This window comes from Crocodylus siamensis, chromosome 3, assembly GCF_052110815.1.
Source record: "Crocodylus siamensis isolate JL-2025a chromosome 3, ASM5211081v1, whole genome shotgun sequence".
Classification (NCBI taxonomy): domain Eukaryota; kingdom Metazoa; phylum Chordata; order Crocodylia; family Crocodylidae; genus Crocodylus; species Crocodylus siamensis.
The window spans coordinates 258,076,332-258,099,594 of NC_143397.1; the positions used below are offsets into that span (position 1 = coordinate 258,076,332).

General features: G+C 50.6%; 1 protein-coding gene across 3 annotated transcripts in view; it reads right to left on the bottom strand.

Annotated features, from left to right (window-relative positions):
- Positions 1 to 5,394: 5,394 nt before the first annotated feature.
- Positions 5,395 to 23,263, bottom strand: part of TOP1MT (DNA topoisomerase I mitochondrial) — a 47,529-nt gene continuing 29,660 nt past the window's right edge. For all 3 annotated transcript variants that reach the window (XM_090040758.1, XM_090040760.1, XM_090040759.1), the window contains 5 exons: positions 22,895 to 23,009; positions 21,877 to 22,004; positions 20,491 to 20,585; positions 8,987 to 9,136; positions 5,395 to 6,935 (listed from right to left, as the gene is read on the bottom strand). In XM_090040758.1, coding sequence (XP_089896884.1) covers positions 6,833 to 6,935; positions 8,987 to 9,136; positions 20,491 to 20,585; positions 21,877 to 22,004; positions 22,895 to 23,009 — 591 coding nt within the window. In that variant the 3' untranslated portion in view covers positions 5,395 to 6,832. The remainder of the gene's footprint in view (positions 6,936 to 8,986; positions 9,137 to 20,490; positions 20,586 to 21,876; positions 22,005 to 22,894; positions 23,010 to 23,263) is intronic.

Sequence of the window (23,263 nt, forward strand, 5' to 3'; positions counted from 1 at the left end):
CTGCTGCTACTGCCAAGCAGTTGGCTTCAAACTTGGGGCAGAGCAGGAATCAAAGTGGGGTGCAGGTTCACTCCTGGTCATTTGAAATTGCTCCCGGGAAAATTCGCTCCCATGCCCAATAGGGAACGAAGTAATGCAATCTCGTCCTATGCACTGGGGGGTCCTTGCAGCAGTATCCACGCTCTTGCCTTGCACTTGCAGAGCCAGCTTCACACAGTCCCCTGGGAAGGAAGTGCAGTCTCTGTGTCAGCATGCTGTGGTTTGGAAGGTTAAACGACTCACCCAAGGTCACACAGGAGGCCTGTGGCAGAGCAGGCCAGGCCCTAGCTCATCAGACCCTTCTTCTCTCCTGCCAAAGTCAGACTTGTGCTGGAAGCTGCTGGCCTAGCGAGCAAAGCACTGACGGACTTGGATGAGCTGGCTCAAGTCCCAGCTCTGCCACTGCTTTCCTAAGGGACCCGGGGCACCTCGCTTAACCCCTCAGCACCTCTCTTCCTGGGACTATTCCACTGCCCTCCCATGGGCAGCTGTTGCATAAGGCTGATGTCATGGGGGTGGGGAGAAGGCCTTCGACAGGACTATAATGTGCATCACAGACAACCTGAGCACGGAGGTCGGTTGCTTCAAGTCACTTCGGGCCAAAGGCTTTCACCGCTATGCCTCTAAACGCTGCTCACACATTGACATGAGCACATATTAAAAACCTTTTTACACAAGCAGGACATTAGCTGCCATGATCCCCCTGCTCTACCTGTGACAGGGTTGGGTGTTGCCTGGTGTTGTGTCAGGGGTGACTGTACTTTTACAAAGTTTAGATGATGATTTGTGTGGGCTGGTTTGCACGGGGCTGATCCTGCCTTAGGCAGGTGGTTGGTCTAGATGTGACCGCTGGAGGTCCCTTCCAGCCCAACTTTATGGTTTCTAAATGCCCCAGTTCCTGGGCTATTGGTGTGAAGCTTCCCTCCTCCTCCTCCTCCCTCCCTCAAGCAGTTCTTAGTCACGGCTTTGCTCCCATCGCACTTCCAGGGGCATGCACATCCGCCAGGCACTTCTCCTCCATCCAGAAGCACAAACTGGATGTAAAAATGTGTCAGTGCCACAACAGCCACTCCTACAGCTCCATTTGGATGTGGAAGTAGCACTCGGATGCACGGAAGTGGGAACTATGTAGTTCAAGTCCCCTGACTGTCCAGCAACAAGTCCATTCAAGCCTGCGAGAAGCCCAGTTGCCCACACCTCACTGCAGGAGTAAGTACCATGGCTGCCTGCAACCACGCTGGCTTTCTAGCCTGAGAACCAGCTCCATAAAGTGTTCCTAAGTCCACAGGAATTTCACCCCTCCTGTGCCTGGAGGAATGATTTGGGGTTATCAAGCTGCCTGGTTTCAGACAGCAGCTCATTTCAAGCCATCAACCTCCAGCACCCCTGCCAGAGGGTGTTTTATAATGATTACCAAAGAGTTGTCCCAGAGCAGCACCAAGAAGGGCCCAAACCAGGACCAGGACCCACTATGCTAGGTGCTGTACATGCATGTAGGGGGAAAGAAGGCAGCATCTGATCCTAGAGGCTTCCCACCTGCAGCATAACATCTCCCTTGCTGGATGCTTTCACGAACAAGTTAGACAAATGCCTGTTGGAGACAGCTTAGGTGACTTGATCTGCTGTGGGGAAGGGGGTCAGACAGAGGACAAAGAACAAAGAGGTGCCCCCTGGATGATAAAGATTAATAGAAAATGAGGGTTGAAGGGAGCCCAGGAGGTCACATCTAATCCAGCCCCCTGCTCCAAGCAGGACCAGCCCCCACTACATCATCCCAGCCGCAGCTTTGTGTAGTCTTAAAAACCTCCAAGGATAGAGACTCCACAATCTCTCTGGGGAGCCTGGGCCAGTGTTTTACTACCCTCCTCGTTAGAAAGTTTTTTCCTAATATCCAACCTCAACTTTCCCTTGCTGCAGCTTGAGCCCATTGCTCCTTGTCCTGTCATCTTCCCCCATGGAGAACAGGCCAGCTCCTGCAGATGGCTCTAGCCCTGCTCCCAGCCGTCACCGAGGGGAGGGGACACCATGGCAGTGGATGTAGTTTGGGGGAGGGCAACACACAGGCATTAGTCTCCTTTACCAAGGGCAGCGCGGGCGAACGTGCCACATCTCCGATCGGCAGCAGGGCTGGGCACTCACTCTCGCAGGGTGCAAACAACTCACCTGTGCAAGGCCATAATTATGCTGGGCACACCTCAGCATCTTTTGGCTAGAGATGATTAGCCACCTTGCTTACCCATGCCACTAAACACCTGCTTGCTCTCAAGCCCTCAGGGAAGCCGCAGCGTGCAGTGCTCTCACACCCTCGTGTCTGTATGTCACTCCCCCCATCCTTAATAAGAGAGCAAGCACTAATTATTGTTTTAGGTAGGCTTCACCTTGGGAAAACAACAACTGCAGCTCATTCAGACGCTGCCCACAACTTACTTGCACTCCCGCGTGATGCAGACACGAGACGCGTCCAAGCTGCATAGCACTGAATGCAGACGGTGAGAGTCTACATAGCAGCTTTGTGAATAGTTGTACGGCTGAGCGAACGATGCAAGGGGGAGGAAAAGAGCTAAGTGGAGCTAATATTCCAGGCTGGCTGCAAAAAAATCCCACGGCAGTTGTTCTGGCTCCATGGTCTGAAGTTCAAGGCTGCTCGCTGATGCAAGAGCCTGGAAAACCCCTTCCTAGCCCATGTTGCTAGATCTTTGCAAGCAAGCAAGCAAGCCACAAATTCAGGTAAAGCAAACTGAAACGGTGCGCAAGAGGGTAGCTAGCAAGGAACTCATGCCAGCTCCCTGCGTTGCTCCAGACGGTCCTGGTTTGGCCCGCGTGACCGTTCCCATAAGCAAAAGCATCTCTAGCAGATAGCAGACCTGCCTCGGGACCCAGCCTGCCTGGCCCCCGAAGTCTGATCTCTGGGGGAGTGATGCATCTTCACCGATACCCACGAGAGTGAGACTCCCACCCGCGCACACTGCCTATTTAATGGACATTTCCTCGTCTGCTCAAACACTTTCTTCCCAAAAAATTCCAGTGAGCCTAACCACACCGCTTGGGAAACCTCCTCCCACCCCGGGCCAGATTTTGCCAGGGATGATAGGGCAGAAAGGACCTACTAGGTCCCTCGTCTGACCTCCTGTATACCCTGGGGATTATGCTTCACCCAAATCCCTCTGTCCTGGGCCCAAGGACATGAGTTCAACTAAAATTCTTAAATCTCTGAAGATGAGCCAAGAGCACCTCTCTGGCAAAGCTAGAGATGCCCAAAGCTCCTGGAGCAGCAGGGAACGGATTAGGTGACATGGGGCGAGATGGTGACAGATGAACCACAGCTCAAGATTTAAAAAAAAAGAAAGAGGCAGGATGGGAGAGAAATCTTTGCCACTAGGAAGCTATTGCCCAAGCCCAAATACCCAAGTGGCAGGCCAGCCGGCACCGTGAGAGCATCCCCCGCGTCCCACCAAGGAGCTGGTCCACCCCATTCATCATCCTGCCCCCAGCTCCGGCCACTCTAATACCAAGGGAAAATCCCGAACGCACCTGGGAACTCATACAAGGTGGGGGAAAGGCCCCCTGAGCCCTGCAGCGAGCAGCCAATGGGTTATAATCCTTCCTAACCCAGTGCTGTGGCTGTTTTGAGCCGGCCAAAGGAAATACTGCTCCAGCCTTTGTGGTTCTCCAGCCATTTTGCTGGAGCAGGAGAACTATCAGGGACTGATTTATAGAGCAAGGAGCAAGTCTCTCTCACAGCACGGGCCAGGTACCATCTCTCAGGTGAGGGACGCTGGCAAGCACCGGCAAAGCATTGCACCAACGGCTCTAGTTCAATTGCACGATCCCAGAAGGGAGTGGGCTGGGGTACCGCAGCCCGGCTTGGTTTCCATCCAAGGGCTCAGTGAAGAATCAGTGCAGCCGACATGACTGTACAGCACACGTTCATTGCTGAAGAGTTGCTGCCACAGTGCTTTCCCTCCCAACCTCAGTTAAAAGAGATCAATCCAAAGAGAAACATCATCCTGCTGCTTTGCTGGGGGCCCGACCAGAATCAGTACGAGGGAGATGAAAGCACAGCAGGGATTGCTGAGGATTGGTCCCGGTGCTCAGCCCCCCATCACAGCCCAGTTGCATGCACCGCACGGCTAGGGTGGTGCAAAGGGTGCAACCCAGCCCTTCCCGATGCATCAGACTAGCTAGCACCTCAAGAGGGAAGATAAAGTGCAGTCAATAAGATGCTGGCTGCGGACCAAATGCTTTTCACATAAGAAAAGCAAAATAAAATAAAACAAAATAAGTCTGCCTAGGAGAGCATTTCTTCCTAATGAGCAATACTTAAAACATCCAGTCGTAGGTCTCATCAACATTAAGGGAGAAGTCCGACGTTATGCTTGGACCGTAATAAATCTGTTAAGTAGTGTTAAGAGTCACACTGTGCTGCGAACAGTTGCATATTAATGGTTAATCCTGTTTCAAGCCTGCATAGCTTTGACTTGCCCCTAAAAGGCAAGTAAGCAGGGGTGCAGCTAGGAGCCAGGACACCTCGGCTCCAGCCCTACTGGGAGAGGGGGGCTGGAAGCAGTGCATCCTGGGATGCTGGAGGACTGCAAATGGCTCATGGAGCCAACTGAAGTTAGCATAGCACAGCCCAGAAGCGGTGAAACTTTGGGATACTCAGAGGGTACCAAGCACAAGTTAATGAGCTTTAACGTGCAGACACTCATGTTTTAAGTGCCCTTAGTAAGGTCTAAGTGCAATGTGCAACTTCACCCTAAAACTCCATTTCATCGGTCCATTTTTGTGTCTGTGTTTGCTTTCTCCAGGCACCGACTTAAGGAGCATCCATGAGGGAGAAGGCTGCAGGTGAATCTCCTTCATGCTATTTGGCTGCTGGAAAGGCCTGCCAATGGGTTTTGGTTCCTGAGTTTTAAATCAGAGTAGCCTGGAGCCTGCTCTAGCGTTTTTTGGGGGGGGGGGATGATGGCGGTGGGGTAGTATTCCAGTTTGTGATGGGCTGACCACGTGGTTAATAAGAGCTGTATTTTCCCAGGCGCCATCCCAGAAACCCAAACGTGCATCAGTTTTGCATGCCAGGTCCTTAATATTCATCCCGCCACCCCACATGCAGGGTCTTTTTAATGGGAGGTCATGGGCATTTGCTTCTAGCTAGGGAGCCCAGGGCTGAAAAGAAACTCCAGTGTCACCAAGTCCAATCCTCTCCCTTTGCAAACAAAGTACATTGTGCAAATCTCGTTATAAACCAATCCGGCTCCATTATAAAGCTCACAAGGATTTTGTCCCCACACCTCTGATGCAAAGTAGTATCAAAAAAGGTTAAAAAGAAAGAAATCCCAGGCACCAAAGTACACAAAGTATCTCAAATTTTAATGAAATGCGCTCTGCGCGTCCGACTCCAAACAAAATGATAACTTACATAAGTTAACGTAAAGAGCAGCCGACTGCAAACGAATCCATGGAAAACAACCATGTATATCGGGAGTGCCTCAAGACTATGGGGACATGAATTTTATCCATTAAATAATACAAGGTTTATCCTTGATTTAACCCTCAGTTTGAATACCAACATTTTATAATGACGGAAGCCTTTTCAGGCTAACTTCTTGCAAGATCCATCAAACTCCCGTGAACGCTTCCTAACAACAGCGAAGTGGTCAAATGTATATAGGAGCTCTTAGTTTTACTGTATTGTAGCTACAGTATTTCCCCCTCAGGTCTATGGTCAATGCCTTTGTGCTTCTCAACTTAAAGGACAGGGAGAAACACAGAAGGACCAGTGAAATCGCATGCCCCAGACTGTCAGATCTGCAGCAAAATCATTGGTTTTAGCTATATGCCCACCCAATGCTTACAGACTCTGCCATATACCCGACAACAGGAAAATGTACACATGGAGTGAGACTTACTGCCACTTACATCACTCTAAAGGTACTTGGATCCCAATTCAAAGCCTGCTGTAAGCAAAGGAAGAAAAAAATCTATTGACCTCAGTGCACTTCAAATTAAAATCAGGCCCATGTTATCAGATTGAGGATATGCACTCAGGTATATTCGCATACACTTCGCAAGCTGCTGCTCTTTTCCGTTCTGAAGCCCGCCGTGCAGCAAACTGGATTTCTGCACGGTATTTCCCATCATTTATACCTTCTAAACTGAAGTTTCCTACAGGCCCTGATGGTCATGTTTGGCAACCTGAACATTTTTCCCCCCTTTTCAGACCAAGTTTTGAAGAAACGTAACAAACTATTCTGCGATTCTCGCTGCGTCTCAAACAGGTTTAGAGAGCCCGAGAATATCCCTCCTCCAGACGCAGCCGAGGCGCTCCCCGCTTCGATGACATGACAGTCCTTTCCGTAGCTACAACCACTTGGGTTCGGCAAAGTGCTTTTATGTTTCTTGTCAAGCTAATTTCTCAGATGAAGTCTGAAGAAAAGAAAAGATGGCACGTCTCTGATGCAGAGAAGGGAGATGGGATTAGATTATCTAATCTAGTTTTAGGATGTAGGATTAAGGCTCATTCCCAACCTCTATTTTTCAACCTCAGGGAGGGAACAAATCACTTGGTGGCTGCCATAAGAGGAAGGGAATTCAAAGTGCAGGCGTCCAGCCGTACCTGTTTCAAATACAAAGCGGGGGTGGCTTTTATACAAAAAAAAAAGGCATGAAATATATGCAGCAAGTACTCCCCGAGGTGGGTTACTGCCGCAAATGGTAACTGCAGCACATAAAACCATCCAAAAGGTACCAAAAGAGCCAGAAAGAAGTTGGTTTCCCAGGGAAAGCCGCTCTCTCAGAACTCAAAGTCTTCATCGGCCATGTCGATGGCCCAGGCAAACTTCTCGCGCTGAGTCTTGTTGTAGATCTTCTCGATGGGCACGCCAAACTTCTTGCACCTGCAGGCAAGCATAAGGCACGGGGTAAGGCAACGTGCACCCAGGCAGGCCAGACCGACTTGCAGGGCACTTTCTTATGTTCTGCAAGTTGCCTATGAAGGCTCCCTGCCCCACGATAACGAACAAAGCTGGAAGTCTTCACAAATAGCATGTGTCCTTTCTCTAACACACAGGCAGGGCTGGCTGGGTTTTATGCTCCTGTTGCATGCCGTAATGGAGGAAAGCCACGTGGGTTGGTGCATAGGGCCGTTTATAAACGCTGTGTCTTTCTAGGTTTCATCCAGACTACAGCCATCGTTGTATACACGTGGACGTCTGTAGTTCAAATTAAAATTGGCCAATCCAAATAAACTAATCCTCACTGAATGAGGATTAAAGTTAATGTAAACTAGGGCAGTCTGAACTAGGCAACTGAAACAGTATTCATTAACATGTATATACTGCGTTGCTTTTAGGAAAGCCAATCCTCAGGAACTCAGATCAGCATTGCAAGCACAGAGTCCAACAGGCACGAAGTAACACCTTTCCAGAGTCAAATGTGCCAACGCCACCTTACCTCGGGTCCATGGCACCCATGAGAACAGCACTTGAAGCAGTTGCGCATGGTTGCAGCTCTCTAAACAGCCTTATTATAGCTCCCCAATTGCTTCCAACCACCCCCTGCCGTGATGGTCAATGATCATCTATTAACCCTTCGTTTGAATTGAAATTGGATTGAACTGTGTGATGTGAATCAGTTAAGTTTAGAAAATGGCCTAGAGCACTGGACTGATACAAGAGATGCGGGTTCAAACCCCAGCTCAGATACAAAACGACTTGCCGAGGCATTTAGCTACCCCTGGGCTCAGTTCTCCGTTGATAAATGGGGATGGTTTTTCCCCTAATGCATGAAGGGGGTTTCAAAGAGTCTCCTAATGACTGCAGTGTGTTCGCTCACCCCGACGGGGAGCGCCGACTAGGTGCATACAGGGGACGCAAGCAGTGTTTCTAATTAGGAGCACGATGCCCGTGCTCTGAGACTGTACCGACGACCCCCAAGGAGTTTCCAGCTGCAATTCAAGGGGCTTATTCCACAAAACGCAAGAACTGCCATTTACTGGGCCAGACCATATGTCTACCTTGCCCAGCCTCCTCCACCAAACAGTGGCAGAGAGCAGATGCTAAAGGAAGAGTGAAGTGGGTCTTGTTCGTGTCCCCGCCCCGCCACACCACTCCTCCCTCATTTGCAGCCTCCAGCATTCAAGGTCTGGGAAGTCCCAGTGCAGAGGCTGTGTCCCTAGCTCGCATGCATGGTAACTACTGATGCCCCTTTCCTCCAAGAATTTGTCCAATCCCCTCCTGGATCTGGCTGGTGGCAATGAGGGCCATAAGTTCATTACACAGTGTGTAAAAAAACATAAAACCTTTGTGTTTGGTTTAAACTTATGACCTACTAGTTTTATCTTGTGATGCCCAGTCTGTGTATCGTGAGACAGGCACTAATACATCCCTATTGACCTTCTCGTCAGCACCTAGTATTTTGTAAACCAGGCCTGGCCTTGTTGCTCTTCCCTTATAGGGAAGCCCCTCCATCCTACTCCCCATCCTTGCCGCCCTTCTCCAATTCTTCTACCTCCTTTCTGAAGTGCGGGGACTAGAACTGGGCACAGTATTCAAGGTGCGGACACACCGTGGATTTATAAGAGGGGCATGCTGATACTTTCCATTTTCTTCACAATTCCCTTCCCAATCATTTCTAACATCTTGTTTGCCTCTGACAGCTGCTGAGCTAATGCTTTCAGCAAACTGTCCCCACTGACTTCCAAATCTCTTCCCTGCGTGGGAAGCACTAAACATAGAGCCCACTGTAGAGTAGGGATATTTTGGATTATTTTTGACCACGTGCATCCCTTCACACTTACCCACCTTGACTGGAGACGCTTAAGGGGTCGGATATTTATTTCTCCTTGTTCATGCCTTATTGCTCTACTCTCCACGTCCAAGATGGGCACGCACACTACAGGGTATGCAAGAGGTTCGCAAACCACATTTCAAGTCTGCCAATAACCTACCACGCCACACTAATCCTGGGATCCAAGTAATTCAGCTTGGACGTGCCCAGAGCGATCTGCTTGTTCTCCTCTTTGTCCGTGACTTGGACGTTCAATTTCTCCAGCTGCTCTTTAATTTTCTCCAGCAACTTTTTCTTCTTCTCCACAGCCCTGTTGGAGAGGCAGAAAGGAGAGTCCAAACCAAGTGTACATAAGGAAAAGCAGACAAAGAGAGAGATGGAAAATATCACTGCTGTTTGCTGCCCACTCTTTGAAAAGCAAACCAGCCATACATAAACCTGGCTTAAAGGTCACCATTTCAAGCAAGAGCAAAGAATAAGGACCGCCTGGTGTGCCACAGCTCCCTGCCTCAAGACCCAGAGGTTTCTAGCTTCAGTGCCATCTAAAAGCTGCTATATCCCAAGAATTTAATGCAATATGCACTCAGCTCAGTGCAAGGGCCCCTTGATCCCAACAGGGCGACACCAGACTTAAAGACGTGGAGGCACTTGTTGGATGGAAACAGGCAGCCATGGATTGGTGGCACTGGCTGGAGAGATTACAAGCAGCAGCGAGGTTTGGTAAAAGAATGTGTAACTATCTTATAGTTTTTTGCAAAGACTTTATATTATTTTCCCTTTTCTGTATAACTGCCGCGCGGCACTCTCACATTTACGTAACCTTGAAGTCGACTGTTAATCAAAATGAACGCTTTGTACTTTTCTCCGCTGGCATTAAGCTACACATGCGCGTTCTGTACATTTCATTTCTTATCCAGAAGTGTCGTTTCTGCAGAAATGAAACTTATGTAGAAAATCTGCCTAGCAATAATTATGTACAAGAAAATTATCCTCTCTCTATATATTATAGTTAGTGTCATAGAGGCAGTCCAACAAACATCTATAAAAGAGGCAAAAAAGCAGGAAGCAGCAGAGACGATGACTGGAAAACTGTGGGCCCGATCACCCCACGGACCGGTTCTCAGCCGCCCCGCCTGGGCGTATCCGGGCGAAGATAAAGGCCTCAGAAATCAGACAACTGACAATGATTCACCGTGTTACAGTATTGCTTTGTATTTCCCATTCATGAGCTGTGGACCAGTTCTGGGACTACGGAGCCGGCAGCCGCACCTGGCTTCGGACCAGCTCCTCTGTTGGAGAGCAAAGGCTGGCTCTGAAACCTCGAGAACCAGCGGACGCCCTATAGATTAAGAGACACTAACTACTTACTCTAAGTCGTCTGCTTGTGCCAACTCGGTGAACCTCAAGGGCGGCTAAGAGCTACCTCAATCCCGCCCCACAAGCCGCACGCTCGCACAGCTCCGCAAAGCCCGTGGCTCCCCTAAGCGGTGCCGGAGCCGCTAGCCCGGCATCCCGCCACGTGGCGTCACGAACAGGATCCCAAGTAGACGATCAGGCCATGCTAGTCTGCAGGTGTCCCTGGCGACTGGGACACCGTTCACCCCCACCGACCTCTGACGATCTTTGGAATCATCTTGCCTATCACGCGGCAGGCGATAGCGACCCTAAGACTCGCATCTCTGGTCGCATTTGGGTGAACGAACCAGGAAGTAAGATCTGGACATGCTCGCTAGCTGCTGCTGCTCTGGGGTGTGTAATGGCCGCCCCCGAAGTCATATTTTCCCCCAACGAACGCAGGGGGAAACGGAGCCCTTGCAGGTATTCTCCCTTCTAAGGAAGATGCATCGCCGGCCAGTGAAGAACAAGCCTCTATTCTACGGCTCCTTCATAATGCCATAGGAAAGCACCCCCCGGCCAAATTAACCCCCAGCAAATACCTGAAACTGGGAAGGCCTGTGATAGTCTAGTCCGCCGCCGCCGCGAACTAGAAGCCGAGAGGGGAGCTAAGAAAAGACTCTTTAACAAAACAGAAGTAATACCCAGTAGAGTGACAGAAGTTTTGTTGCGACACTTCATAAATGCTGTAGGAGCTATAGGAGACTTAGAGTCGCAGCTCCACACTGCGTGCCGCAACGCCGCAGAGCTAGCAGCCGCAAAGGCATCAAGCGTGCTGACCAACTCGGAAGAGAGCCCTGAGTGCTTGAAGGAAGCGAAGTTTCTTCCATGCCTTCCCCCAACCGCTCCAGAATAGACACTCACCGGATGTAAGCAACCGCCTCCATATTCAGAGCCTAACCCTCCAGTTGTCACCGCCGCGAAGCTCCTCTACCCCCCAGTCGTTGCTATTGTACCGCCGCCGTCGCCACACCGCCAGCCGCCGCGCCGCTACAGAACTTAACCCTCCCGCTACTACTACCACGCTAATATCGCCAATTTATCCACCGTTGCCGCTGACAACTCCGCCATTAGCCGTCTTACCAGTTGCCACCCGAAAAGCCACCTTACCAGCTGCCACTCGAAGAGCTGCCTTGCCTGTTACCACCCGGACTCGAAAAGTTACTACTGAAGAAGATGGAGAGGAGGATGACACACTTCTATTTTCCAGAGACGAAGGGGAGCAAAAGGAGGGTGAAAGGGGAGAAGGAGAAGAAAGTATAAAAGAAGAAAACGAGGGCGAGAGCAACCAACGGCATACAGGAAATAACAAAACTAAGGGAAAGTCTCGCGACCCCATGAAACCAGAACGTGCAACCATCGTCTTCAGCACGCGCGACCGAAGCGAGTTACGAGAACTCTATTTGGATACACGAATCGGCCCAGCTGAAACCCCCGCCATCTGGTTAGGCCGTCTCGTAGTCGTACACGCTACGGAGACACCTGACAAGACAGAAGCGCGCTATCTAATGCAACAATCCCAGTGGAGTGGAGGAGTCTGCGTGAATACCGAAATTCTAGATGATGAAGGGTTACCAGTGTTATCGCCGGCTGCCCTAGCTGTCGGGGCACTTCTCAGCTGTCCCCACAGAATCCACGACGGGCTCTCTACTCTACTTGAGCAACCAAGAGCGTTGTCACTTATTTATGCCACGATAGGCTGCTCTTTCCTGCGATGGGATCCTAGAGCAAACCCAGTTGGCAACGCAGATTTCAGGGCCACTATGGACAAATGGCCACATAAGTACCTACCAGATCCCAGTAAAGTCCCAATCACCCTGGAAGGGGTAGAAGAAGCATACCAAGTTTATGGAGCCGGGTTTGGGCAAGCAGCTCGCCGAGTAATGATTACTGCTGTCGGCAAGCCTAGCAGTACTGTTCTTCATTTGCAACGCCAACTAGACTCCCCTACCAGTCAAATATTAAAACGACATGCTCTACTCGTGGAACCGCAGTCCTTCTCACCCACCGGAGCTGTATCTCAGTCGCCTTCTGCATTTCCCCCAGCAGCCCTTACAACTCAACCAGTATGGACACAGCCCTCGATTCAACAGCCAAATCATCCCTCCGCCTGTAATTTGCCCCAACAACCACCAGCCCAAGGACCACCTACTCGAACGCCATTAGAGCGAGCAAGATTCGGCTTCCTACTGGGACGATCCGGGCTAGACAAAGCGACTCTCCGAAAGTTATCAGAGGGAGAGCAACTGACCCTCGCCATCAAACTAGGATGGGATCCTAACCGCCAGTCAAAGCCAAAAAATGAGCAGAAGCCGCCGAGGCAGTTAACCTCGGTGGCGAACCTCAACAACTTTATGATCAACGCCCCTATGCAATTGTTTTCATCAAAAGCAACTCATCCAATAAAGGCCCTCTAGGTCTCAAGACGGCAATAGCAATTAGGTTCCTCCTAGACACCGGAGCACAAATTTCAGTCATCCAACCATCTACCCCCCACACCCCGCTTAAAAAAAGAATCCACGTACAAGGCCTAAACTCCGTCGCCAGCGTCAAGTTAGGCCGTTGTGTACAACACCCAACAAGAAAGTCGTTCGTAGCAGCAATAGGAGATGTCAACCTACTCGGTGTCTCCGAAATCCTCAGATTCGATTTCAAGCCTACACTTATACAAGCATTTCCAGTCGACCCCTGTAAAACATCGAGCATCGCACCCCATACGCCGAAAGTCGTCAATCACCCGTCGTGGCGCTACACACCCATCCCTACAAAGGCACATCTTCGAGAGTCACTCCAGAAACTTCTCAGCGAGCTACAAGAAGCAGGCCGTATTTCCAAAATTTCACATGCTAAGTTTCTATCACCTGCATGGGGCATTGCAAAACCCGGAAGCCCTAACGAAGCTCGACTTGTAGTTGATTATCGTCGTGCCAACAAGCAAGTAGAACCTTTATCGCAGCCCAGCCTTAGGGCGCTACCACAGACTTTAAGCGAAATGATAGCCTACCAGGCAACCCCCTGGTTTGGAAGTACCTTAGATCTCAAAAACACGTTCTTTTCTATCCTTATTATCGATGACGTCGGGATACTTAACATGTGCGTAAACGGACAAATGTTTAAATGGAACGTCTGTCCCCGAGGGTACTGCGATTCACCAGCAGTAGCCATCAACGCTACCCTTGAGGCCTTCTCTACGTCTGATGATGTTCACATCTGGAGTTATGTAGATGACATTGCTATCGTGGGCAGAACTCCAGAAGTAGTAACCCAGACTACAGCAAAATTAATACATCACTTACAAGCCCATAAATGGACTGTAAACATGCAAAAATCTCAACTCACTGCAAAGCCTCACATTTTTGTCCTTGGCGAAGTATTTGATCATGACACTCGCAAAGCAACAACACATACAACTCCAACCATCCCCTGGATCAAAGGTACTACCCCAACGAAAAAGGAGATTCAACAATTTCTAGGCCAGCTAAACTGGCACAGAGCTCATGTACCAACAAGTCATCTAGAAGTCATCGCATGTCTACATCAGCAACTACGCGTTAAAACTGATACTCGAAGCATATGGGACCCCACTCGCGACTATGATAAGTTACAAGAACTCTTAGAGGCCACCTCAACCACAGTTCTCCAGTGTCAGCCCCAATGAGTCTATAACTGTTACCCTCGGACATACAAGTCAAATACTTTGGGCAACCGGCACTACCAGCGATAACAAGCTAGTATTTTCAACTTATAAAGCCATGCAACCGTCCCAACTTCGATATGGAGTCACGGGAACCCTCTTACTAGCATCTCAGCTCGCCACAGTTGCTTATCCCAACATCTCTACGACCACAGGAACCCTCATCGGATCAGGCGTCACACTACTGCCACTCCTTATTCCCGACCGACCAGACCCAACTTTTCATGGCTTAAGTACCACCTGGCAAGAATTAGTACAAGTCTTCCATTTCCACTTCCATCACTGGAAGACAAAAGAGGCGCCAGCAAGTTCAACACCTTCCCTCCCTCACCAGAACCTCCTGCTAATGCATGGCACCATGCTACCTGCCTGGATAGCGTCAGACGGAAGTACGGCCCATGGTGGAGCACATGGATTCTTCTGTAGCCCGTGCCAATACATTGAAGTAGAGCCTGCAGCCCCACCTCCAAATGTGCAACTGGAAGAACTCCTCGCATTCAAAGGAGCCCTCCAACACTGCCTAGACGCTCATAATGTCCGTGAACCTGTCCCTGTAATAGCTGTTGACTCCCAATATATCTACAAAATATTAACTGGGCAAGCACAAGCCACAGAAAACCAACTTTTGTGGAATGATATCTTCGCTATATTGCTTCAATTTAAAACCATACCTCTGTTACAGCACACCCATTCGCACCGACCAGACACCGACCCAGTCCACGCCCACATCAACGCCGTGTTACAGGATGCAGAGAAGCGTGCAGAGGCCATCAAGAAAACAGCAAATAGACCACAACAAGTTGCAGCAGCCATCCTCACTAAGACAGAGGTCAATAATCAACACTTAGTGCAATGGCTACATGAGTTCTGGGGCCATATCAGCCCCAACAAAGCTCATCTCAAATAGAAGCGAGTAACCGCTGAAACGCCACCATTTACCATCACACTTAAAGATTGGAGGGCACGAAGTCAAACCTGCTATAGATGTAATAAAGTCAAGACTACGCCAACCGCATCGGCCAAACAAGCATATGACCCAAAGTACTTTTCCCCAGGAAAGACGTGGCAAGTTGATCTCATGGGACCACTCCCTGGAGTCAAGCGTCAGGCTAAGGTATTAGTCCTAGTCGATCTAGGCACCAGACAATTGCAATGCATCCCGCTTACGCAGACCACCGCTAAAACCGTCTGTTCTGCGCTGCTTCAGGCCATGAGCCTCTGGCAAGTGCCAAATGAGATCCAATCCGACGGAGGACCACCCTTTACGTCAAAGGCCCTAGCAGTTTTTTGCAACACCTATAACATCGTCTGGCACACTCACATCCCATATCACCCACAGTCAAATGGCGTCATTGAACGTTTCATAGGCATCCTCAAAGAAAAGCTCCGTCTAACAGGAAACGGCACATATTCAAATTGGACAAGCCGCCTACCACAAATTCTGATCCAACTAAATGAAGACAAGTCGTTATGGACTGACAGAAAGCAAGAAACACCAAAACCGTGGGAGCCTCGATTCCAGCCGGAGGAACTCGTCTGGGTAGCCATACCAGGGCCTAACGAAAAGAAACAGCTTCTATATCAAGGAATAATACAAGGAATATCAAGGAAGTGGAAAGGGATCTTGGAGTCCTAGTGGACTCCAAGGTGAACATGAGTCGGCAGTGTGACGAAACCATCAGAAAAGCCAATGGCACTTTATCGTGCATCAGCAGATGCATGACAAATAGGTCCAAGGAGGTGATACTTCCCCTCTATCGGGCGCTGGTCAGACCGCAGCTGGAGTACTGCGTGCAATTCTGGGCGCCGCACTTCACGAAGGATGCGGATAACCTGGAGAGGGTCCAGAGAAGGGCCACTCGTATGGTTAAGGGCCTGCAGGCCAAGCCCTACGAGGAGAGATTAGAGAAACTGGACCTTTTCAGCCTCCGCAAGAGAAGGTTGAGAGGCGACCTGGTGGCTGCCTATCAGTTCGTCAGGGGGGCACAGAAGGGAATTGGTGAGTATTTATTCACCAAGGCCCCCCCGGGGCTTACAAGAAATAATGGCCACAAGCTAGAGGAGAGCAGATTTAGATTGGATATTAGGAGGAACTTCTTCACAGTTCGAGTGGCCAAGGTCTGGAACGGGCTCCCAAGGGAGGTGGTGCTCTCCCCTACCCTGGGGGTCTTCAAGCGAAGGTTGGATGTGTATCTAGCTGGGGTAATGTAGGCCCCAGCACTCTTTCCTGCTTATGCAGGGGGTCGGACTCGATGATCTATTGAGGTCCCTTCCGACCCTAGCATCTATGAATCTATGAATCTTAGCGCCATACAATGTTTTCTTGCATCACTTCTATTCTGCCCACCTCTAAAAGCATCTACTGCCAACCCACCGAGCCTTTCTATAAAACACAGAGAAACTAGATCACATGCACCAGTATGGAGTTCCCCAACCCATGGAGAAAAAGTAACTCAAGCTCTTAGTTGGGCCACCAAAAGTCGATTTGTTTGGGGAGTCGGTATAACAAAAACCCGCATTGCCCTAGCCCAACTGGCTGAAGAGGTAGAATTATTAGCGAACCGCACAGCTGATAGTCTTTCCCTCTTTAATCAACAGTTACAAGCCACCTCCCAAATGACTATCCAAAACCGCCTTGCGTTAGATGCCTTATTACTCCAACATGGTGGCCTATGTCAATACCTCAACCTATCTAATGACCTATGTTGCATTGCAATTCCAAATGTTTCCATTCCACTTAACCAACAGGTTAATAGTATTCGCAAAATAGCTACCCGTGTCAACAGCATCGCTGGCGTTGGCAACAGTCTACTTTCTCAAGTCTTCAATGCGCTAGGTTTTAATATTTCATCTTGGCTATCTAACCTACTTTCGGCACTCCTCTTAGTATTTGTACCTATTATTATTTTCTTTTGTATTTGTTCTTGTGTTATGAAGTATATCCAAAAATCGTATAAACTCTGTAAGTGCCTTTGTCTATACCAAACTTTCTAATGAACCTAACGAGGAAAAGGGACTATTCACCATCAACCCGTTTTTAAATGAAACCACCACATAAATGTTTCACTGCCCCACGGCAGGGGGGCATGTAACTATCTTACAGCTTTTTGCAAAGACTTTATATTCTTTTCCCTTTTCTGTATAACTGCCGCGCGGCACTCTCACATTTATGTAACCCTGAAGTCGACTGTTAATCAAAATGAACGCTTTGTACTTTTCTCCGCTGGCATTAAGCTACACATGCGCGTTCTGTACATTTCATTTCTTATCCAGAAGTGTCGTTTCTGCAGAAATGAAACTTATGTAGAAAATCTGCCTAGCAATAATCATGTAAAAGAAAATTATCCTATCTCTATATTATAGTTAGTGTCATAGAGGCAGTCCAACAAACATCTATAAAAGAGGCAAAAAAGCAGGAAGCAGCAGAGACGACAACTGGAAAACTCTGTGGGCCCGATCACCCCACGGACCGGTTCTCAGCCGCCCTGCCTGGGCGTAATCCCGGCGAAGATAAAGGCCTCAGAAATCAGACAACTGACAACGATTCACCGTGTTACAGTATTGCTTTGTATTTCCCATTCATGAGCCGTGGACCAGTTCTGGGACTATGGGGCCGGCAGCCGCACCTAGCTTCGGACCAGCTCCACTGTTGGAGAGCAAGGGCTGGCTCTGAAACCTCGAGAACCAGCGGACACCCTATAGATTAAGAGACACCAACAACTTACTCTAAGTCGTCTACTTGTGCCAACTCGGCAAACCTCGAGGGCGGCTAAGAGCTACCTCAATCCCACCCAAAGCCACGCGCTCGCACAGCTCCGCAAAGCCTGCGGCTCCCCTAAGCGGTGCCGGAGCCGCTAGCGCGGCATTTCGCCACAGAATGAACTTCCTTTACTAACTTTTCCCTTGGGTCCTCATCCGTGGTATTAGGGGAAGGTTAATTTGAAAGTCCCTGAAAAGAGAGTCTCTGGCTTCCTCTTTGTCACCGAGGACAAAAGCCAGCCCTTTGGATCCACCCATGAAGCAACAACCGATTCCCCTCTCCTCGCCTCCAAAGCAAATCACAACACAGATCAGCACCCCTGCACTAGGATTTTGGAAACACCCTGCAGAAGTGCTCAGATAAAGAACTACAAGCATACGCTCTCAGGGCGTGGTGTTGGGACTGGAAAAAGGCCACCAATCAACTTGGATTCAGCATAAACACAATGCTAGCTAAATCCAGGGACAGCGGACTAAGGTCTTCACACCTCACTGAAGTGCCTTACCCGTTTTCCAAGAGCATCCTCAAAATGGAGATGGCAAACTGGGGTCAGAAGCCTTGAAATTCACAGCTCCTAATCAGCACATCCCATGAGGCCATTAAACATATTGCAATGACTGTATAGACAGTGAGGATGAGAGTCCCTATGCACTGAAGTGGTTTAATGCAGACAGCCAACCTCTGGTACATGTGCCCCAAGTGGCAAAAGGGAGCCTGCATGGGGCTATCAACATCAAGGAGGGGACAAGCAGCCCAGTGGCAGATAGAGCAGGGAGCAAAAAGCAGATAAGGGGGCCAGGAAAGCAGCACAGGGCAGAATGCAGAAGCCAGGAGGAGACTGGGTGGGGAGCACAGAGGAGGGAGCAGACAGCAGAGCAGGCAGAGAAAGGGGATCAGACTGGCGTTCAGTGGCACATCTGCCAAAAAGGCAACCAAAAAGGTTGGCCTCCACTGTCCTAGATGCAGATAACACATGCTTGTTTATAAGGTAAGCATCCAGCAAAAATGCTGGGACTGGCATCATGATAAGTGACCACCTATGTGGTTATCTGACATGAATACATGGGGACTGTGTTGCCGATGGACAGACTCCTGGAGTTTTAGAATAGCTGACAGTAAGGCTTTTGCTAAAAATCAAACGCTGACGCCTTAGATACAAGAAGGGAAAGTCAGACCCATCAGGGGCTCTACACATGCCCCAGAAATACCGAAATCCAAAGCAGAGCACCAAGAAAGGAGGAAACAGGCCAAGATATAGAAACCCAGTATCAGCACTTATGTCCCTTCTCACCTCCACCCCTCTGCTCGCTGTAGGCACCAGCCAGACTCAGCATCTGGGAGGGGAAGAGACCCGTCACAGAATCACAGACAAGGAGGGCGTGAAGGGGTATCAGGAGGTCCATCTAGTCCAACCCCCTGCTCCAAGCAGAACCAGCCCCAACAATATTGGAGGCAAAGCTTTGTCCAGCCAGATCTTCAAAACCTCCAAGGATGGAGACTCCCCCACCTCTCTGGGTCACCTGTTCCAGTTTATGACCATCCTATGAAAAACTTTTTCCTAATATCAAATCTCGACCTCCCTTGCTGCAGCTGGAGCCCACTGCTGCTTGTCCTGTCGTCTGTCCCCACTGAGACCAGCCCGGCTCCATCCTCTGTGCAGCCCCCCGGCAGGGAGGTGACGGCTGCTATTCAATCCCCCTTGGTCTCCTCTTCTCCAGACTCAAACAGCCCAGGTCCCTCGGCCTCTCCTCGCCAGTCCCATCCCCCAGCCCCCAAACCTTTTTCACTGCCCTCCACTGGACTCTCTCCAATGTGTCCACATCCTTTCTGTGGTGGGGGGCCCACAGCTGGGCACGACTCCAGATGTGGCCTCCCCAGTGCTGAATAGAGGGGAAGGATCACGGCCCTCGATCTGCCGGCAACGCTCCTGCCGATGCAGCCCAGGATGCCGGTCGCCTGCCTGGCACCACGGGTGCACTGCCGGCTCCTGTTCAGCTTCTTGTCCCCTGCCCCCCAGGTCCTTTTCTGCAGCGCTGCTGCCCAGCTCGTCCCCCCAGCCTGCACCGATGCAGGGGATTGCTCCCTCCTTGGTGCAGGACTTTGCACTTGTCCTCGTTGATCCTCATGAGTTTTCTTTTGGTTCAATCCTCCAATTTGTCGAGGACTCTGACGCCTAACCCTACCCCCCAGCACATCTACTACATCCCGCACCTTGGTATCATCTGCAGACTGGCTGAGGACAATACCAGGCCCTGAGTACTTCGTTAGGAAGATCTAGGGATGAGAGGAGCGTGAAGATACAACATGCCGACACATCCTTGCAAAGTGCCAGAAGAGGCTGCAGACTTTCGCTGGAGGACTTTCAGAACAGGATACACCGGGGCTGGGGGGCAACCCGCAACACACACGCTACACGTGGCATGGACAGCCTGTGTGTGTGGCTTGCAGACTGGGGAGGGAGCAGAAGGCAGAGCAGCAGATCAGGCAGGGAAAGGGAATCAGAGTGGCACTCAAACAGCAGCGCTGTGTTCGAATCAGACACTGCATCCGTGTGAGATCTGTGTTGCAAGCAGCACGCTTCCTAGCTCCATTCCTGCAGACCAGGGACCCACGAGCCTGAGGCCCGAGCTCCACCTGAAGCTGCCTGCCCTGTTGCTGACAGGTAGTGTTGAAATCAAGGCCCTGCCTCCCATTAACCACCTCCTGCCATTTCAAAGGTGAGGATGATCTGTCTTGAGGTGGCAAGAGGCACAGCTGAGAAGGGGTCCCTACCCCCCAGGGCTCCTTCACTACCAAGGACCCCAGGGTCACTCACTCTTTTGATTTCACGTCCTTCTTGGCTTTGTGATCAGCCTTGGCTCTTTTCAGCTCGGCTTGCGCTTCCTCCAGCTGCTGGTTCTTGGCATCAATCTGGGAGAGAAGCTAAAGATTACTCTGAGCTCCCTCCCACAGACACCCTGGTAGAGAGCCTGCCCTGGTAGAGACCCCGTGCCACCTCAGGCCAGCAATGCTACCAGGGCAGCTACCATTTTCATAGAACCACAGAAAAGGAAGGTGTGAAGGGACCTTGGGAGGTCACATCTTGTCCAACCCCCTACTCAGAGCAGGACCAGCCCCAGCTACATCATCCCATCCAAGGCTTTGTCTCCCTGGGTCTTCAAAACCTCCAAGGATGGAGATCCCACCACCTCTCTGGGGAGCCTGTTCCAGTTTATGACCACCCTAATGAAAAAGTTTTTCCTAATATCCAACCTCAACCTCCCTTGCTGTAGCATGAGCCCATTGCTCCTTGTCTTGCCACCTGCCCCCACTGAGAACAGCCCAGCTCCATCCTCTTTGCAGCCCCCCTGCAGGGAGGTGACGGCTGCTATCAAATCCCCCTCGGTCTTCCCTTCTCCAGACTCAATCAGCCCATTTCCCTCAGCCTCCCCTCACCAGTCCTGTCCCCCAGCCCACAACCATTTTCCTTGCCCTCCGCTGGACTCTCTACAGCTTATCCACATCCTTTCTGTAGCGGGACCCACAGCTGGACACAGGACTCCAGATGTGGCCTCCCCAGTGCTGAATAGGGGGGAAGGATCACGGCCCTCGATCTGCCGGCAGCGCTCCTGCCGATGCAGCCCAGGACGCCGGTCGCCTGCCTGGCGAGGACGCTAGAACAGCTCGGGGAGAGGTCGGCGCTGTAGCCGTAACAGATGCAGGTGCAATGTGATTGTAGGGAAAGGCACCCGAAGACAGGTTACTAACAGCAGAGGGGACCGCGAGACCCCACCTAACCTGCACGAAGGAGGCCCAGCACCGAGCCCAGTGCCTGGCTGGACTACGGCAGAGCCAGCCGCCCAGGCACAATTTAGAGACAAAGAATTTGATTCCCTCTGACTCGCTTCAAATTTGTGCTCGGTTTTTCTTGAGATTTGGTCTGACTTCAGCTTCCAGACGTTACTGCTTTTCTTGTTCTCCACAAACCTTCGAGGACCTGCTGCTTTCTCCTAGTGCTCCTCTACACCCTAATCGAGGTACGTAATTTCCGCCCCCCCCCCGAACTAAATTGACCCCCTCAGCACAATATGTAAGGTGTTTTTTCCCAGCCCTCGCAACATTGTGGATGCTCCATACATGCTTTGGACCAAGCCCCCCACAACATCAGCACTACACCACCCCATTAGCACCCCGGGCGTTACCCACACCCTGCCACCCTTACCTTGGCCTGGAGGGCCTGCATTGACTTCTCAAAGGTTTTGGGTGTTGCCCTCTGATGGTTGCACAGAACGGCTACGGCCCGGTTGGCTCGGTTGTAGGCAAGGAGTTTGGCAGCTACATTGTCTTCAGCTGGAAAAATAATGCTACCATCAGACACATGGGGTAGGAAATGGAAGCAGCTTGAACCTTACAGGTTTCTGATGTGGGAAGGGGGGAGGAAGAAATGAGGAGATTTGCAACAGACATCTATCTAGGCTTTTGCATCATCACTCACAGAGAAATGGAGCTGGAAGAGCCCTCCAGAGGTTGCACCCAGTCCAACCCACAGCCTGAGGCAGGAGCAATGCTATCCAAACCATCCCACCCAACCATAATCTAACCTCTACATAAGACTTCCCTCAACCCTGACACAACATAGACCTAGCACCCAAACCTGCCACAGGTAAAGCAAGGGAAACGCGGCAGCCAAAGTCCTGCTTTTGGGAAGTCAACATGCACTCGAGAGGTCCCGGATAGGCCATGCCCCCACTACAGAGGAGGTCAAAAAAGACCACCCCCACAGTCCATACCAGTCTGACCATGGGGTAAAAATCCCTTCCTGACCCCAGATATAGCATCGGTTTACCCCCAAGTGGAGGGGCAAGACCCTCTGGCCACAAAAACCTGCAGGCATCATTGCACCTCGATCATCCCTCACCAGTGGCTCTCCTTGAACCCCTCCAGCAATGCAAAGTCTATAACTCCCCTGGCATCTATCCCACTGCCTCATTATTTGCAGTGAAACATTACTTACTAATTACCAGAAGAAAGAAGAAGGGCAGGGGGGACTAGGAGAACATACGATGCATCGGAGGTCTTGTCTGTAGCTAATAACTAGCAAAATAAGCCTGGGGGAACAGCTGGCTGGCTGTGCAGCAAGCCAACAACATTGCAGTGAGGGTCAGGAAGGTCATCTGCTCATATCTCACAGACCTCAACCCCCGGGAGCTGCCAGTCTACCCAGGCAGAGGTTGCCTTACGGTTGGTGAGGGCTTTCAGCTGCTCCTGCAGGGTGATGGAAGCGTTATAGGTTCGAAACACCTTCGCCGAGAGACCTGGCATCAAATCCTGCAGGTAACTGTTCAGGCTGCCGGTCTGCGGGGGAGAAGGGAGGAAAGCAATTAAACGAAAGCCTGGAAAAATATCAAGCCTGCCATCTTCCATTTTTATAACCCAGTTGGCTTCAGCCAGGGAGAACGGGGAGAGGGGGACCAGCTAGCTCTGCTAAAATCAGAGGGAGCCTAGTGAAAAACCAAACATCAATGGATCTAAGCCGATGTACACCCTAAGTCTGCTTCAGCTTAACCTCCTAAGATGCATGCAATCCTGGCTGGATCAGGAGAAGCTGA